An 18,972-nucleotide genomic window follows, 5' to 3' on the forward strand; every position below is an offset into this window, starting at 1 on the left:
GTTATAAAATTTATGAAATTGCCAATTAAGGATTAAAAAGGTAAAATTGAGCATCTGTTATCAATATCATTTTACATGAAAGTATTTTAACAACAAGGACACAGTCACAGAGTAAATAGAGTTCTTTAGCTTGGATATATGTCGTTCCATGTGGTGATAAATAAATATATATAGGAGGATATATATATCACCCTCATATTCATAAATGTGTATATATATGATACATATTCATATATATTCATAAATGTGTGTGTATATATGATACATATTCATATATATTCATAAATGTGTGTGTGTATGTGTGTGTGTGTGCATGTGTGTGTATGATCCCGGAATCCAGGTTCTTGTTCACGGCAGTCAAAGAATGAACTCCACGAAAACACAGGCAGCAAGAAAGCAAAGTCTTTATTAAAGGAAAGCAGATAGCTCCCAGGGATGCTGGGAAAGGGGAGGAAAGCCCCCTTTCTCTATTACTCTATAGGAGTTTTTATTCCTTAAAGTTGGGAGAGTATCCGTCCTTGTCCAATAGGGTCTTAGGGGTGGAAATGTCCCATAAATGTCTTATAGTTTCTTTGTCCTTTTCTTCATGTAAACTGAGTCAGAGGGGATTAGGGATTAATGTCCATCTGGGCGTAGGTACACTCCCTATGGTAAACAAGGCCTGTGGGGATGTGCCTCCCTGGAGCCCTTAAGTCACAAATGTTAAAAATGGCCATAGCAAAGGATGCATGGAAGCCCATGCTCCTACACTGACTACCTGAGTTAATATTCTGCCATATATATATGTCAGAATATGTGTGTGTGTGTGTGTGTGTTTGTGTGTGTGTGTGTATGCCACAGCATGCAGCAGCTTGATGTGAGATCTCTATCAGCAGACCCGGAATTGAAATCGGGCTGCAACAGTGAATGTGCTACGTCCTAACCATTAGACCATAAAGGAACTCACTGTTACTTCATTTTATTTTATTTTATTTTTTTAATTAATTAATTAATTAATTTTTTGGGTCTTTTTTGGGCTGAATACACGGCATATGGAAGTTCCCAGGCTAGGGGTCAAATTGGAGCTATAGCTATTGGCCTACACCACAACCTTAGCAACTCCAGATCCAAGCCACATCTTTGACCTACACCACAGGTCACGGCAACGCCAGATCCTTAACCCACTGAGTGAGGCCAAGGATCAAACCCTTGTCCTCATGGAAACTAGTCAGATTCATTACAGTTGAGCCATGACGGGAACTCTGGAACTCCCTGTTCTTATATTTTTAATGTGGTATGCCAACCACTGGAAATTGTCATGGGCTATGATTTTCAGATTGGAAATCTGTGGCTCTTGGATTCAGTATAAACCCCTCTGATGATGAAAAGCTTTGACATTATTCATACCTGGAGTCAATGAGTTCTTTGAGAAAAAATATTTACCTCCCTTTTCCAGTCACAGAATCACCTACTTCCGCCTATATGTTTTCACAATTTTGAGGAAAGCTTTTGTCATTGCTTTTCAAATATACTTTTGTCTTGCAAAGCAATTCTTAGGAAAACGTTTGTAGCCTCCCAGGTTTGCTAAGCTAACATTTTCTACTTTGAGAAGGTCAAGGAAATTAATTACTTAGTAGGCCTGGGGAAACTGGTCTAAGAAAAGACTTCTCAGATGTCTAAGAGTAAGAATTAAAAAAAAAAAGAAAGAAAAAGCTGCAGGAATAGACCATGCCCAGGCCTAAAAACTGAGTCTGCCATCAGGAGGTTGCAATTACAAAACAAGCTTTCAGTACTCCAGTACCCAGTGAGAGTCTGTAATTCTGACATGCTAGGGCACTTATTGGGGTAAAACCAGGATGAGCTTTTAAGCAAGAAATGGATATGCTGACATTCTTATTTTAAAGGAGTGTCGTTTTGTTCAATTTGAAATTGTAATGGAAAGTGATCCTTCATGTGTATATTAAGATATTCAAATTCAGTGTCATATGTTTGAAGGACACTAAAATGTGTCATTATACCCCAAGTACTGGGATTTTGGCACTTGAGAGCCCTGTGTTTCAGAAAGTCAGCACAGGCCACACCTACAGTGCGGTCCCATCCCCTCCCCACTATGCCCATGTTTTGGGGCTGCTCGATTGATTATAGACTCTATAATATAATCATCATTATGCAGCAGTGACTATAGAGGTCACTGAATATACATTTTGGCCACTTATTCGCAATAGCCTCCTGTAAGAAAGAGTATATTCAGTGGGGGATCGAGCCGTGTGTTGATGCTCAAAGAGTGAAATCTGGAAGATTACTCAATCCAGATGGCACTAAAAATGTATGGTTTTATTCCCCCAAATTTTACTAGTCAAATTTTAGAAGCCTGATGTACTGTGTAGGAACTATATTTCTTAGTTTCCTCCAATGCCAGGTTGGGTCTGTGTCACTAGTTACTCTGCTGCACATGAGACACCGAAAGCTTGCTCTTGTCTGAGGTGCACAGAGTGAAAGATTTTGGGAGTGGTATTTGTGTGCATGTGCTTGTATGTGTGTGTGTGTGTGTGTGTGTGTGTGTATGCTGATTGAACATGATCCGATGCCCCCGTTTTAGGGCCATACTTGCAGCATATTGCAGTTTTCAGGCTAGGGGTCAAATCGGAGCTACACTCCGGCCTACAGCACAGCCACAGCAACTCAGGATCCAGGCCATATATCCACCTCCTAAACCACAACTCATAGCAATGCTGGATCTTTATTTAGTTATTTATTTTTTGTCTTTTGTCATTTTAGGGCTGCACCCACAGCACGTGGAGCTTCCCAGGCTAGGGGTCGAGTCAGAGCTGCAGCTGCCGTCTTTGCCACAGCCACAGCAATGCAGGGTCTGAGCCACATCTGCGACCTACACCACAGCTCACAGCAATGCTGGATCCTTAACTTACTGAGCAAGGCCAGGGATCGAACCCTCATCCTCATGGATACTAGTCAGGTTCCTTATTGCTGAGCCACAACAGGAACTCCAAATACTATTTATGAAGGAATATTTTCCATGCCATTTGGCTGCTGAAGACCCAGAATCAGTCATTCCTTTCATTCCTTCTTGCAGAACAGACCACCCTTTCCTCCCTGAGGTCCTGTCCTTTGTAACATTGAACCAAGGCAGCTGACACATGGGGCTGATGCTGTTTCCCTGATGTTTTCCCTTTAAGCTGCAGTGAGGTAGGCAGAGGACATACTTCCTGAGACACCACAGGTGATGCATTTAATATTCTCTCCACAACAGAACATGGAACACCATCTTTCTAACCCCCAAGATTGGTTTCTTCATCAGCTATAACATACCACGAAGCCAGTGCCTCTTATTTTAGCTACTTCCTTTTTTTTTTTTTGTAAATCTTTTTAGGGACACACCCATGGCACATGGAAGTTCCCAGGCTAGGGGTCCAATTGGAGCTGCAGCTACCAGCCTATGCTGTGGCCACCTCAATGCCAGATCTGAGCTGAGTCTCTGACCTACCCTGAAGCTCAAGGTAATGCCAGATCCTTAATCCAATGACCTGGACTAGGGATCAAACCCACCTCCTCATGGATACCAGTCAGGTTTGTTAACCTCTGAGCCACAACGGGAACTCCATATTTTAGTTATTTCCTGAAGGTGGAAAAGGGACAATGTTGACTTGTGTGCTGCTTGGTAAAGGCTCCAGGCAGAAAGTGACCCTTTCTGATTCTGTTTCTAGTCTAGAACACGTCACAAGGCCCTGTTTACCATCCCAGAGGAGAGGCAGAATCGTCCACGTGTCTCCAAAAGCAGGAGACTCAACCACTGAATGATTGAGTCCTGAGATACAAATGATTACCTGAGATATATCCTGATGAAGTGCTATTAGTGGTCATTGGCTCAAGGTTGTGTTACGACAGATACCCAGCAGCCCTGCGCTGCAGCGTATCAGCTCTGTGGCTGTAGTGTACCAGCTTCTGCAGCTCTGTGGCTGCAGTGGATCAACTCTTTTACCCAGCGAGAAACCAAGCGAGCACACGGAGAGTTGGAGAACTCAGGTTTATTATGCTGCTGGGCTCAGAGGAGATCGCTCTCCAGAGTCTGAGCCTGGAAGAAGGGTTTCACAAGGCTTTTATGGGCTATGTCTTCAGGATCCAAGCTTGGCTAGTTGGACTGGAGTGACGTCAGGCAAGGTAATAGATGCGGAAACAAATTTACAGAAGCAGATGCATGGGGGGAAGACTGGTTGGGGCAGTTGGCTAGACTTTGCTTAGTCATCATGGCTGGGGTCTCTCCTTTCTACATTTTATTGGGACATTTTCTTCTACAGATGTACCACACAGCAGAGATGCACGGCAGACAGCTCAGTCCTCTCTCTACCCTTCCCTCCCTCTCTCTCCCTCCCTCTCCCACCTTCCAACATAATTCAGACAGTGGTGAAGTGCAGGAGCACAGGTGTAAGTGTCCGTTATTAATACCATTAACATTCTTGGGTTGTGTAGTGGTTTATAAGTGTGGGACTCACCTTCTTTCTCCAGCACTGAACACGGTGAGTGGCTCCTGCACCTTGGACAACAAACAGATGTGTGGCTGGAGGCTCAGAAGTGAGAGGAAGCAGTGGCCTGAACATCAGCCTCTGGTTCCCGAGAGCGGACCCAGCAGCAGAGGTGAGTGATGGGCGTGAGGAATCGTAGGTTCAGTGGTCAGCCAGAGCCTGGGCAGTGGACAGCGCTGAAAGGCGTGGGGCTGGGGGTGTGTGTGTGGGATGGAGAAATTTTGTGTGTTAGCACATGTAGACCCTCTCCTGGGGATTATGGGCTTCAATGGGGATAGGCATTCTCCTCTAATGGGAGGGGATGAAGGCCAGACAAAGTTCAGCTAAAACTGTAGAACTCCTGGGCTGGTGAACCCTGGGAAAGTACCAGGTACACTAAACCAAACTGCATTATGGTTATGAGGCAGAATATTAACTCAGGGAGTCAGCGTAGGAACATGGGCATCGATGCATTCTTTGATGTGGATATTGATTAACCTTTGTGGCTTAAGGGCTTCAGGGAGTAACACCTCCACAGGCCTTGTTTTATTACAGGAAATGCGAATTCCCCACAGCATTTGTTTACTATAGGAAATGTGAATCTCTAGCCCACTCCTCAACTGATGAAAAGAAATGAGAGAAATGGTGATTTAATCTAAGGAAAGAAAAGGACAAAGAAACCATAAAACTTACATGGGACATTTCCAACCCCCAAATCCCTACTGGACAAGGACCGATATAGGTAATTGAGCAAGGCCAGTGGGAGAAAACGACATCTTTCCGGACCCCACGTTGGTGCCCCTTCCCATGCTTAAGGAATAAAAACCCCCATAGGACAATAAAGAAGGGGCCTCTTCTCCCTGCTCCCAGCAGCCCTGGGAACTATCTGCTTGCCTTTAGTAAAGACTTTGCTTGCTTGCTGCCTGTGTGTTCTCGGAGTTCATTCCTTGACTGCCGTGAACAAGAATCCAGATTCTGGTATCATCTTTCCGGTATCAGTTACATATGAGAATATCCCTACTAGGCAAATACACAGTCCTCTAAGGGAAAGGGCCTTCATATATGTAACCCTCAGTTTGTTCAGAAAAAAACATTTGCGTGTGTTTGTGTGTGCATATAGAGAAATGGCATGCATAATACATGGGGTAAAATACTATCAATAAGGGAAACTTGGTCAAAGCTATATGTGTGTGTTTGTAATATATTTATTTTTGCAGTGTTGTGTAAGTGTTCAATTATTATTACTTCTTCCCATTTATGGCCGCACCAGTGGCATATGGAAGTTTCCAGGCTAGGAGTCAGATTGGAGCTGCATCTGGGGCCTATGCTACAGCTTATGGTAATGCCCTACTCTTAACCCACTGAGCGAGGCCAGAGATGGAACCCCCATCCCTACAGAGACAATGCATGGTTCTTATCCCCCTGAGTCAAAACAGGAATTCCCTATTCAATAATTTCTTCCTTTCTTTCTTTCTTTTCTTCCTTCCTTCCTTCCTTCCTTCCTTCCTTCCTTCCTTCCTTCCTTCCTTCTTCCTTCCTTTCTTTCTTTCTTTCTTTCTTTCTTTCTTTCTTTCTTTCTTTCTTTCTTTCTTTCTTTCTTTCTTTCTTTCTTTCATCTCTGCCATTTTCTTGGGCTGCTCCCACAGCATATGGAGGTTCCCAAGCTAAGGGTCGAATGAGATCTGTAGCCGCCTGCCTACACCACAGCCACAGCAATGCGGAATCCTTAACCCACTGAGCAAGGCCAGGGATTGAACCTGCAATGTCATGGTTCCCAGTCGGATTCGGTAGACACAGAGCCATGACGAGAACTCTTCTTTTTTTTTTTTTTTTTTTTTTAAGTGAGAAGTGCAATGATTTTTAATATTTATTTATTTATATTGCTTTTTAGGGCCACATCTGTGGCATGTAGAGGTTCCCAGGCTAGGGGTCAAATCAGAGCTACAGCTTCTGGGCTGTGCCACAGCCACAGTAACGCAGAATCTGAGCCGCATCTGTGACCTACACCACAGCTCATGGCCATGCCAGATCCTTAACCCACTGAGAAAGGCCGGGAATCGAACCTGCAACCCCATGTTTCCTAGTCGGATTCGTTTCTGTTGCGCCACGAGGGGAACTCCCCTATTCAATCATTTCTAACCAAAATGTAGATAAAGGAATGAAACGACAGGGTGAGACATGTCATAATTTGGGTTTGGACAGTGTACAGCACCAGCTTTGTCTGGGAGTGACAGTGTCAGGGAAGGCACGTGGAGAAGTTTCAGGAGAGACTTGAAGGAGGCTGTCTTGGCAGAGGTCTGTGAGGCACTGGGCATCTGACTTGGGAGCAGGACAAGCTTCAGGGAAGAACTGTAAGCACCCATCCATCCCGACAGGTTGTTACATCACGCTCGCTATGTGTGCCCTGAACAGGGTTCCCCCTCCTCAGGTGGTGGCTGTCACTTGTGTGACCAAAAGCACTGCTTCCTGGTTCTCCAGCCAGTCACACATTTCTTCTTGTTGCCAGAGGCTGATGCCCTGGGACCTTCAAGGGGAGGAGGCCCGGAGGGCAGGGCCTGCAGCCTGCAGTGGGCAGGGCCGGGCAGGGCCTGCATGCTTGCTCTCCCCATAAAAGCTCAACACTTGCCCCCCATCAGGACTCTACTGCAGACAGTAGCCCTGAGCCTCCACCTGGCAGGGAGTTCTCAGCTCCTGGCATCTGTGAGGAAGGAAAGGAGGGAGCTCTCTGTGCTGTGAGGAAGGTGTTTCTGAGTCTGAGAGATGGTCTGCGTGTGGGGAGGCAAGATGCCAGCTCAGGTCTGGTCTTGGTCTCAGGGATGGGGAGGGATTTAAGGAGAAAGGAGCCCATGGCCAGTGAAGTATTTGTAGGGCTGGATAGGGGTGGGGGCTATTCGAGGAGGTTCCCCAACGGCTAGAAGCCCATAACCTTTCCATTTGAGGTTTTCTTAGTGTAAGGTGAGTGCGGAGAAAAAGAGTGTGTTCAGGCAAAGAGAAGAAAATTTATTAGAGGGAAAAGGAGAGGGTGACTGACCCTTGAGAAGAGCCAGCGCCCCGCCCCCCACCCTTCTCTCGGGGCCTTCTTAATCTCCCAGGATGGGAAATTGGATTCCCTGAAGCGTGGGGAGTTTAGTTTATCTTTCGCCTGCAGCTGGACTCTGGTGGTCACACAGTCATGGGAAGTCAGAGGTGTCTCACGGTAGGGTGGTCTCATAATCCTTTTTTTTTGGTCTTTTTTGCTATTTCTTGGGTTGCTCCCTCGGCATATGGAGGTTCCCAGGCTAGGGGTCAAATCGGAGCTGTAGCCTCCGGCCTACGCCAGAGCCACAGCAACGTGGGATCCGAGCTGCATCTGCAACCTATGCCACAGCTCCCGGCAACACCAGATCGTCAACCCACTGAGCAAGGGCAGGGACCGAACCCGCAACCTCATGGTTCCTAGTCGGATTTGTTAACCACTGCGCCACGACGGGAACTCCTGGTCTCATAATCTTGAGAAAGCTGGAGGTGTGTGGTGTCCCACAGTGAAAGGGGGGAAAGAGTCTCATAGTCTTGGAAAAGGAGGCACCAGTGGCGAAAACAGGATGTCCCCTGAGCAAGGTGGTCAGTCTCATGGGTCAGCATAAAGAGCCATTTTAACAATGAGCCCCCATGTAGCCCCTAACACTTACTCAGAAAGTTCAGGGAGAAAGGATGGGAGGAAAAGAAAGGATGGTCCAGCCAGTAACCTTAGGCATCTCTTTTTCCCCTTAGAGGAGTTTTGGGGCCCGATTCTGCCTCCTGCTGTTCCTCTCTGTGGCCACCAGAGGGCAGAGTGCAGGTAAGTCTCTGAGGAGCAGCAGTTTCTTCAGCTGCCCTGAGGTGTGCAGAGGAGCAGAGGGACTAGAAGCTGGGCTGCAGGCTGAAGTCCTAACACAGAGGGGAAGTCATGGAGATGCACAGAGGCCAACCTTGCAGCCAACCTGATGTGTCCTGGGTGCTGATTGCTGGCTTCTCCGTGGGTCTGGTCTGAAGAAGGTAGGGTGTTAGTTAAGCCACACCCTGGGGCTCCACTCTGTGCGTTAGGTTGGCTGGCTGGCTCTGGGGAGCCATGGTAAAGTCTGTTCCGTTGTTGCTACTCCTTCTCCTATGGCCTTGGCCTGGGGATTCCCTGAAGGAGCTGGTGGTCAGGGCTGTATGACAGAGGAGGCTCAGGGGCGGCATGGTAAAGACTGCCCCCTTCTGGGTGAGCTAGGGGAGGAGAGAGAGAAATTAGGAGTTTGGAATTAATATGCACATGCTACTGTATATAAAATAGTCAAACAACAAGGACCTCCTGTGTAGCACAGGGAACTATACTCAAAATTGTGTAAAAACTTATAATTGAAAAGAATCTGAAAAAGAATATCTATATGTATATCTCCAAATTACTTGGCTATACTCTAGAGACTAACACAATATTATTAATTAACTCTATTTTATTTTTTTCTAAAAAGACTGTTCCCGGAGTTCCCGTCATGGCGCAGTGGTTAACGAATCCGACTAGGGACCATGAGGTTGCGGGTTCGATCCCTGGCCTCGCTCAGTGGGTTAAGGATCTGGTGTTGCCGTGAGCTGTGGTGTAGGTTGCAGACGTGCCTCGGATCCCGCGTTGCTGTGGCTCTGGTGTAGGCCGGTGGCTGCAGCTCCGATTTGATCCCTAGCCTGGGAACCTCCATATGTCACGGGAGCAGCCCTAGAAAAGGCAAAAAGACAAAATAAATAAACAAATAAATAAATATTAAAAAAATAAAAAAGGCAGTTTCCTTCTAGATACTCCTACTCCTATGGCTCTGGCCTAGAGATCCTAGAGGGGGCTGGGTGGTGAGGGCTGTGTCCAGGGAACAACCTTGACTGATCCCCATTCTCACAATTCTACCCCTCAGAATAGGCACAGTGACATTTTTTTGGCCTCATGCTCCCCATGTGGAGGTTCCTGGGCCAGGGGTTGAACATATGCAACGGTAGTGACATCGTTGGATCCTTAACCCGCTGTGCAACAAGGGAAGTCCATAGTTTTCATTTCTAAATTTTACTTATTTTTATTTTTAAACTTCTCTCCTAGCCCCTCAGAATTTGTTACAATTTTCTGTGTTCTCTTATTTATTTATTTTGCTTTTTAGGGCCACACCTGCGGCATATGGAGGTTCCCAGGCTAGGGGTCTAATCGGAGCTGTAGCCACTGGCCTACACCACAGCCACAGCAACGAGGGTTCCGAGCCGTGTCTGCAACCTACACCACAGCTCACGGCAACACCAGAACCTTAACCCACTGAGCGAGGCCAGGGATCGAACCTGCAACCTCATGGTTGCTAGTCAGATTCATTTCCACTGTGCCACTACGGGAACTCCCCAGTTTTCGTTTTAGTTGAGCAGAAGAATTTGAGTGTTGCGTCTGTACTAGATGTGTGCCAGCTGGTCTTAGCAGAGAGGACCCTGACCTCTGGGGCCTCACAGCACAGTGATGAGCAAATGAAGTGGGCAGAGGCTGGGAGCCCATGACCAGGAAGGGTGGTTCGGTGGCATCAGACTCTTAATGAGAATTATCTCCACATCCTCTAGCAGCGACCCAGTCTGTGGAATGGTTCCCGGAGAACGAATCGTGTGCCCCTTTTCTGTCTTTCCTGCCTCGGAGCTGCAAGGAAATCAAAGAAAGTTGCCATAGAGCAGGTGGTGAGTAATAAACTAGTCCAGCACATCCCCTTTTGGCTTTTTAAATTATTATTATTATTTTTAATCTAAAGGAGATCCCAGTCATGGAGATCAAGAGGAATGTGCCCGAATTGCGTGTCTGCTCTGAGTCCAGCTTCCAGCCAAGGAGCTGTCCAGTGGGAATACTGAGGCTTTTGGGGCCCCCCTGCCTCTGGCACAGCAGACATGATTTTCTGAACACAGGGAGAATGCAGTGATCCAGGTGACTCTTAGGCTGGTGGGCAGAGCTGTGATGAGTCTAAGCTATTTCCCTCTTTTTCAGCTAAAGTGTTAGCCTGCCGCAGTTTCATAGATGCTGGCAGAAAAGACGAGCCTCCTGAGGTGGAGACAGAGAATGTGTTATTCACAGCCACAGCAGTAGTCAGAGTATCAGCTTTTCCCTGTGCTGTCTCCCCGATCCCAGTCCCAACAGGGTGATGTGAGTAGGGCCAGGAGACATCTGAAGATGCAGTGGGTTTGCCAAGCAGGCTGACAGATGGGGCTGGAAAATTTTGGGCAAGCCTTTTTATTTTCGTTTTCATTTTATTTATTTTTTTTTGTTTTTGGCCGGCCCACTGCACATGGGTCCAGGAGAGGATCTCTGGGCTTAGGGAACCTGAATGTTATCTAACAGGCAGTGACCGTGCCTGCCATTTACTCTGACTTGTAGAGGCCACATCCTGATGTGGTTGGGTGCTGATTTCTGGCCTCTCCTGGCCAGAGAAGGAGGCGCTGTTCAGAGGGAGTTACCATCTCTGTCTTCTAGGATGTTTGCTCTATAAAGGCTTTGAAAAGATAGCAGGGAGCAAAGGCAGGCATGTCCCTGCTCATAGATGATGTGAAGCGAATTGTCCTCCAGCAAATGGATTGTGTGGAGCCTTCTGAATCCATTCTTTTCTTTCTTGCTTCCTTTCTTTTTCTTTTCTTTTCTTTTCTTTTTAGCTTTTTAGGGCCTTTCTTTCTTTTCTTTTTTTTCTATTTTTGGCTTTTTCGGGCCACACCTGTGGCATAAGGAGGTTCCCAGGCTAGGGGTTGGATTGGAGCTGTAGCTGCCAGCCTACACCACAGCCACAGCAACGCCAGTTCCGAGTTGTAGTTGTAATTGTAGTCTGTGACCTATACCACAGCTCATGGCAATGTCGGATCCTTAACCCACTGAGTGAGGCCATGGATGGAACCTGCAACCTCATGGTTCCTAGTCAGATTCATTTCTGCTGTGCCACGATGGGAACTCCTGAACGCATTCTTGATTCCGAGGGTCTTTCTGGGTGGGGGTCTTGAGAAGAACCCTGTGGTCTCAGACAGGGGCCTGTGGGCTGGTTCCCTCTGCAGATGGCCTGTATTTCCTCCGCACTGAGAATGGTGTCGTCTACCAGACCTTCTGTGACATGACGTCTGGGGGTGGTGGCTGGACCCTGGTGGCCAGTGTGCACGAGAATCTCATGGCTGGGAAATGCACGTTGGGTGACCGCTGGTCTAGTCAGCAGGGCAGCAGGGCCGACTACCCCGAGGGAGATGGCAACGGGGCCAATTACAACACCTTTGGGTCTGCAGAGGCGGCCACCAGCGATGACTACAAGGTTGGTGGCCCTGACCACCCAGCTAGGAAAGGGTAGTTGCTGTGTGTGGCTGGACCCCAGGGTGTGGAAGGGAGGGTGGAGGGTGGGGGTGTGGCGGTAGGGCTGGGGAGGGAGAAAGAGAGGATTCCATGTCTTTTTTTTTTTTTTTGTCTTTTGTCTTTTGTAGGGCCGCACCCGCATAGAGAGGTTCTCAGGTTAGGGGTCTAATCAGAGCTGTAGCCACCAGCCTATGCCACAGCCACAGCAGTGCGGGATCTGAGCCGCATCTGCAACCTACAGCACAGCTCGAGGCAATGCCAGATCCTTAACACACTGAGCGAGGCCAGGGATCGACCCCGCAACCTCAGATTCATTAACCACTGAGCCACGATGGGAGCTCCAGCATTCCATGTCTTGAATCACAACCTCCTCCCAGGCAGTCTGCTGGGTGGTGAGGCACTGCCACCTAGTGGAAGGGGGTGTCTGAGTGCTGCTGGCCACCTGTGCGCCTGGAGCCCAGACCTCTCAACTCAGCAGAGGGCTGAGTGTGGGGTCTGCTGCTGGTTGGGCTTCATGGGCTGGTCAGGCTCATTGCATGTCACTCTCTAGAACCCTGGCTACTATGACATCCAAGCCCGGGACCTGGGCATCTGGCATGTGCCCAACCGGTCTCCCCTGCAGCAGTGGAGGAACAGCTCCTTGCTGAGGTACCGCACCAATACTGGATTCTTCCAGAGCCTGGGACATAATCTGTTTGGACTCTACCAGGTATATGGGGCCACTGGCTGTGGGTGGGGGGTTCTTCCTTTGGTGAATGGAGAGCCAGGTCTTGGGGTAAGGAGTCCGTCTGCTCTGGGTCCCTTTTCACTAGCAGGTGCCTGTGTTTGGCTTTCTCCTACCTGTGGGTCACTGTGATACCTGGGCTGCCTCTTTCAGAGGGATAATGGGCCAGGCAGGGGGAGAGCCCTGTGGGAGAGGGAATGGGGGCAGCGAGGGAGGAGGACAAGGGGCTGGAGGCTGGTGAGGGACCTGGCTGTGGAGAGAAGGGAATCCCTGTTATCCAGGCCGATTTCTACATAACAAGAGAACTGAGGGCGCTAAACCCCCGACTTCCCCATGTGGCAGCCTCTCTACTGGCCTCACACAGCCTCTGTTTTGGGTCCTTGCAGAAATACCCAGTGAAATACGGAATAGGGAAATGTTGGACTGACAATGGCCCAGCCATTCCTGTTGTCTATGACTATGGCGATGCTCAGAAAACTGCGTCTTATTACTCACCCTATGGACAAAGTGAGTGTCTGCTTCCCAAGCCCAGTCATCAGTCCTTTCCCGCACTCTTGGAGCAAGTGTAAATACCAACAATTAATACTTGCTAGCACTTATCGAGCATGTTCAAGGTGCCAAGCTCTTACAGAGGAACTTTTTCTTTTTCTTTTTTTCTCTTTAGGGCCGTACCTGCAGGATATGGAGGTTCCAGGCTATGGGTCCAATTGGAGCTGTAGCTGCCAGCCTACACCATAGCCACAGCAATGCAGGATCTGAGCCGAGTCTGAGACCTATACCACAGCTCAGGGCAACGCTGGATCGTTAACCCACTGAGTGAGGCCAGGGATAGAACCTGCAACCTCATGGTTCCTAGTCAGATTTGTTTCCGCTCTGCCATGACGGGAACTCCTATAGAGGAACTTGCCATGGTTCAGTGACATTTAATTATCATGAGAAAACTATGATGTTAGAATTCCTACCTTCTCCATTTTATAGGCTCTAAACTCAGGCTTCTTAACCAAAAGCCTGTAAGACCTCTTGTAATAGTTAAGGCAAATTTAGGCTAATGTTGACAGGTGAGAACATTCGAAAGTGGTGAGGAAAATTCACATTAGTTATGATGGATACCTATTATTATTAGTATTTTTTTTCGGGGGGTGCCGCTCCTGCCACATATGGAGATTCCAGGGGTGGGGGTCTAATCGGAGCTACAGTTGCTGGCCTGCACCACAGCCACAGCAGCGCAGGATCCAAGCCGCATCTGTGACCTATACAACAGCTCCCGGCAACGCCGGATAGTTAAGCCATTGAGCAAGGCCAGGGATTGAACCCACAACCTCATGGTTCCTAGTTGGATTCATTTCTGCTGTACCACTCGGGAACTCCCGGATACCTATGATTTTTAAAAAGGCGTATTTTTCAGCAAAATAAAGCCACAGAACTTAAGTCTTTAGCGGGAGGATAAGAAAGCAAGGAATGGTAGGTGGGAACATAAAAGCTCATGGTAACTGGATGCAAAGTGTGCCAGCAGGAGCGGATGGCCCATCCCATCATTGTTTATTCCTGCTGGACCTCGGGCACTGTGCTTGCTGATCTTTCAGTGGAGTCTAAGTTCTCCGAAAGCCTTAGGCAGACAAGTGACCTCTTGTGAGCCCCAGCCTTGGTCTTCTTGCCCCCGAAGAGGAGAATTTCTCTTCCATGTAAGCTCAGGGCCAGGATGTAGCAGCCACTGTCCGCAGAGGTGCTGGGCTCCCTGCCCTGTTGGTTTAGGGCATCCTGAACTAGTCAAAGGGAAGCTGGTTCTAGCTCCTCCTTCGAATCCTTGGCTCTTTCTCTGCCTCTTCTTTTCCAGCGGAATTTGTGGCAGGATTTGTCCAGTTCAGGGTGTTTAATAACGAGAGAGCAGCCAACGCCCTGTGTGCTGGGATGAGAGTCACTGGCTGCAACACTGAACATGTGAGTTTGGGAAGACCCATGATTTGTGCATTTGTGTGTGTGTGTTCACCTGCAGGGGGTGTGTTGATGTGTTTCTCCGTGGCTTGCCTTTTTACTCTTTTTTTTTTTTTTTTGTCACTTGTTTTTTGCCTTTTCTAGGGCCACACCTGCGGCATATGGAGGTTCCCAGGCTAGGGGTCTAATTGGAGCTGTAGCTGCCGGCCTTTGGCAGAGCCACAGCTACACCAGATCCGAGTCACGTCTGTGACCTACAGCACAGCTCACCGCAACACTGGATCCTTAACCTACTGAGCAAGGCCAGAGATCGAACCCGAAACTTCATGGTTCCTAGTCGGACTCGTTAGCCACTGAGCCACGATGGGAACTACGTCTTTTGACTCTTTCGATGGTACTTTGTAGACATAATTTTTCAATTGTTATCATTCTTTTAAAAATTGAGATATGATTGACATGTATCAGTGTATGAGTTCCGGGGTGTAACATAATGATTCTATGTATTTATAAATCGTGACATGATCAGCATAGTAGAGCCAGTCACCATCCACCACCACACATTGCCACAAATAATGTTTTCTTGTGATAAGAACTTTGAAGATCTATTCTCTTAGTAACTTTTATCACATACAATACAGTATTCTTAACTATAGTCGCCATTTCATCCCCAGGACTTATTTTATTTATTTTTATTTTTATTTTATTTTGTTTGCTTTTTAGGGTGGCACCTGTGGCCTATGGAGGTTCCCAGGCTGGGAGTCGAATCGGAGCTATAGCTGCTGGCATATGCCACAGCCACAGCCACAGCAATGTGGGATTCGGGCCATTTCTGCAACCTACACCACAGCTCACAGCTAGGCAGGATCCTTAACCCACTGAGCGAGGCCAGGGATCGAACCCACCACCTCATGGTTCCTAGTCAGATTCGTTTCTGCTGTGCCACAACGGGAACTCCCCCAGGACTCATTTTGTTTTGTTTTGTTTTGTTTTATTTTATTTTGTATGAGAGAAGGGTTTTTTTTTTCCCCTCATGTCTTTATTTATTTATTTTTTCTGCTGTACAGCATGGGGCCAATTTACACATACACGTATTCATACTTTTTCCTCCTATTGTTGTGTTGTGACGTAAGTATCTAGACATAGTTCTCAGTGCTACACAGCAGGGGATCTCACTGTAAATCCATTCCAAGAGCAATAGTTTGCATCCATTAACCCCAAGCTCCTGAAGCCTCCCACTCCCTCCCTGTCTCCCCACCGGGCAGCCACAAGTCTATTCTCCAAGTCTATTATTTTCTTTTCCGTGGAAACGTTCATTTGTGCTGTATATTAGATTCCAGTTATAAGTGATATCATATGGTATTTGTCTTTCTCTTTCTGACTTATTTCACTCAGTATGAGAGTCTCTAGTTCCATCCATGGTGCTGCAAATGGTGTTGTGTCATTCTTTTTTAATGGCTGAGTAGTATTCCATTGTGTCTATATATATACCACATCTTCCTAATCCAATCGTCTGTTGATGGACATTTGGGTTGTTTCCATGTTTTGGCTATTGTGAATAGTTCTGCAATGAACATGCGGGTACATGTGTCTTTTTTAAGGAAAGTTTTGTCCTAATATATGCCCAAGAGTGGGATTGCTGGGTCATATGGTAGTTCTATGTATAGATTTCTAAGGTAGCTCCATACTGTTCTCCATAGTGGCTGTACCAGCTTACATTCCCACCGACGGTGCAGGAGGATTCCCTTTTCTCTACAGCCCCTCAAGCACTTGTTATTTGTGGGCTTATTAAAGATGGCCATTCTGACTGGTGTGAGGTGGTACCTCATGGTAGTTTTGATTTGCATTTCTCTTATAATCAGCGATGTAGAGCATTTTTTCACGTGTTTGCTGGCCATCTGTGTATCTTCCTTGGAGAACAGTCTGTTCAGGTCTTTTGCCCATTTTTCCATTGGGCGGTTGGCTTTTTTGCTGTTGAGTTGTATAAGTTGCTTGTATATCCTAGAGATTAAGCCCTCGTCCATTGCATCATTTGAAACTATTTTCTCCCATTCTGTAAGTTGTCTTTTTGTTTTCTTTTTGGTTTCCTTTGCTGTGCAAAAGCTTGTAGGTTTGATTGGGTGCCATTGGTTTATTTTTGCTCTTATTTCTGTTGCCTTGGGAGACTGACCTGAGGAAATATTCATGAGGTTAATGTCAGAGAATGTTTTTCCTGTGTTCTCTTCCAGGAGTTTGATGGTGTCTTGTCTTATATTTCAGTCTTTCGGCCATTTTGAGATTATTTTTGTGCATGGCGTGAGGGTGTGTTCTAGTTTCATTGTTTTGCATGCAGCTGTCCAGCAATGCTTGCTGAATAGACTTTCTTCTTCCCATTTTATTCTCCTGCCTCCTATGCAAAGATTAATTGACCATAGGTGTCAGGGTTAATTACTGGGTTCACAATTCTGTTCCACTTGTCTGTCTCTGTCTGTCTGTCTTGATACCAGTACCATACTGTTAGGAGTTATTTTATAACTGAAAGTTTTTATCTTGTGAGCACTGGACATGATTATTGCCAGTGAAGTCCAATATCTATATCCTCACATATGATTAGTACTTGAATGCTCGGTTTACAAAATATTTCTACATGTTGAGGTCATGAACGTATTCTCCAACATCCTTCTTCTTCTTCTTTTGCTTTAGGGTTGCACCCATGGAGGTTCTCAGGCTAGGGGCTGAATCAGAGCTGTAGCTGCTGGCCTACACCACAGCCACAGCAATGCTGGAGCCAAGCCACATCTGTGACCTATACCACAGCTCGGATACCCAACCCACCGAGTGAGGCCAGGGATCGTACCTGCGTCCTCATGGATGCCAGCCAGACTTGTTTCCGCTGAGCCATGATGGGAACTCCAAGGCAGCATCTTCTTGATAAGGTTGGATGAGCAAGGGTGGATACACAGGCAATGGAGTCTACAGTTCTTGAGGCGCTAACGAATATGGGGCATGGAAAGTGAGGGAGACTGAAGAGACTTCAGGTTTTCGTTTTGGGTGACTTAGTTCTATCCATGATGGTGGAAGGCAGCTATGCTCACCACTATACCCCCAACGCTGTGGTATCCATTAGGATGGGTGACAAGAAGAGGACTAAGTTCAGGGGCAGCAAGAGAGAGAATTCATTGGGTTTTGCTCAATGGCGTTTTAGATCTAGAGCCATCTAGGTGGAGATCTCCAGGTGGCTTTGGATATGGGTTTTCAAGCAGAGACTGAGGAGGAGACTGACGCCATATGATCATGCTGGTATGTCATGGGAGGTGAGGAGCCATAATCGGGAGAGTGAGGTGTGGACAGAGCCGTGAAGAAGAGCAGCTGGGGGACTGATTGAGCCAAAGAGGGGCTGAGGGGACGGAGAAGAACTATAAAAAAGGTAGAAAGGATTTCAGGAAAGAGCATGACCTCAGCGTCCACTGGAGGGAGAAGTTTTACCTGGGATTGGGGCAAAGCCAATTAGGACCACAACCACAGATACCTGCAATTGTCCCACTAAGTCTCAGTGGTGTCCCCAGCACACCCCTCTCTATGTCTCTTCTCTCTGCTCCCAGCACTGCATTGGTGGAGGAGGATTCTTCCCAGAGGGCAATCCTGTGCAGTGTGGGGATTTCTCCGCCTTTGACTGGAACGGATATGGAAGACACGTTGCTTACAGCTCCAGCCAGGAGATAACTGAGGCTGCTGTGCTCCTGTTCTACCGCTGAGAGCTGGGTGGTGGGAGACGTGGAGCCCAGTCCTAACCCCAGGTTCTCAGAGATGGAAACACAGAATGCTAACAAGGAGGAGAGGAGAATAAACCTCGTTTTTTTCCCATTCTGTGTTTTTGAGTTCTTTGTACAAAGTGACTGAGACCCGGAAGGATCTTTTCAAAATAATGTCTCTTGTTCTGTGGATTTCCTCTTTAGACCCCCTGGGTTTGGAGCGTCAAGTCTCAGGTCCCAGCATACATGTTTTCCCCTTCTTTCTAGGGAACTCCTGAGTGAGACTGAAGACCAGAGGAAAATCTTGTGAATTTTCCTACCATGCAGTTCTTGGTTAATCCAATAAACATCATGAAGAAGAAAAGATGATGATGATTGAGATTCAGTAGGAAAGAAAGAAATGGCAGGGTCAAACTGCCTGCTCCCTTTATTCCCCTGCCTTTGATACTCAGAACCATGTTCCCAAAATGATTCGAGTGGCGGTTCCAATGTGCTTCCTTGGGGATGGTTCTCAGAGCACCAAGAAATTCATAGACCACCAGCTGCGTGTCCTGCAACTCAGCTAAACTTTGACCCACAGATGCCAGGAGACAGTTTGAGGTCCCAGTGTGAAAGCCTGTGTCCTACAAGACTGTCCCTCGAGTCTCCCAGTTCAGGTGCCACTTACGGAGTCCAGATTGTCACCTGCACTTTGACTGAGTGGCCATAGATTGGGGATGCCAAAGATTCCTCATTGGGTTCAGTTAATTTGCAGGAGTGGCTCATAGA

At 47.3% G+C, this 18,972-nt stretch overlaps 1 protein-coding gene across 2 annotated transcripts; it reads left to right on the forward strand.

The window, feature by feature from the left end:
• On the forward strand, nucleotides 7,124-18,316 carry LOC110260309 (intelectin-2-like). Of its 2 annotated transcripts, none has more exons than XM_021089551.1 (8): nucleotides 7,124-7,292; nucleotides 8,247-8,313; nucleotides 10,074-10,184; nucleotides 11,535-11,782; nucleotides 12,371-12,529; nucleotides 12,931-13,051; nucleotides 14,379-14,482; nucleotides 18,055-18,316. In XM_021089551.1, exons 1-8 carry the CDS (start codon nucleotides 7,257-7,259, stop codon nucleotides 18,205-18,207), a joined length of 999 nt encoding a protein of 332 aa, XP_020945210.1. In that variant the 5' UTR covers nucleotides 7,124-7,256; the 3' UTR covers nucleotides 18,208-18,316. The 2 variants fall into 2 exon arrangements, with proteins under 2 accessions (XP_020945210.1, XP_020945211.1); XM_021089552.1 differs by having other exon boundaries at nucleotides 10,077-10,184.

The sequence above is a fragment of the Sus scrofa genome, chromosome 4, assembly GCF_000003025.6.
Source record: "Sus scrofa isolate TJ Tabasco breed Duroc chromosome 4, Sscrofa11.1, whole genome shotgun sequence".
Classification (NCBI taxonomy): Eukaryota; Metazoa; Chordata; class Mammalia; order Artiodactyla; family Suidae; genus Sus; species Sus scrofa.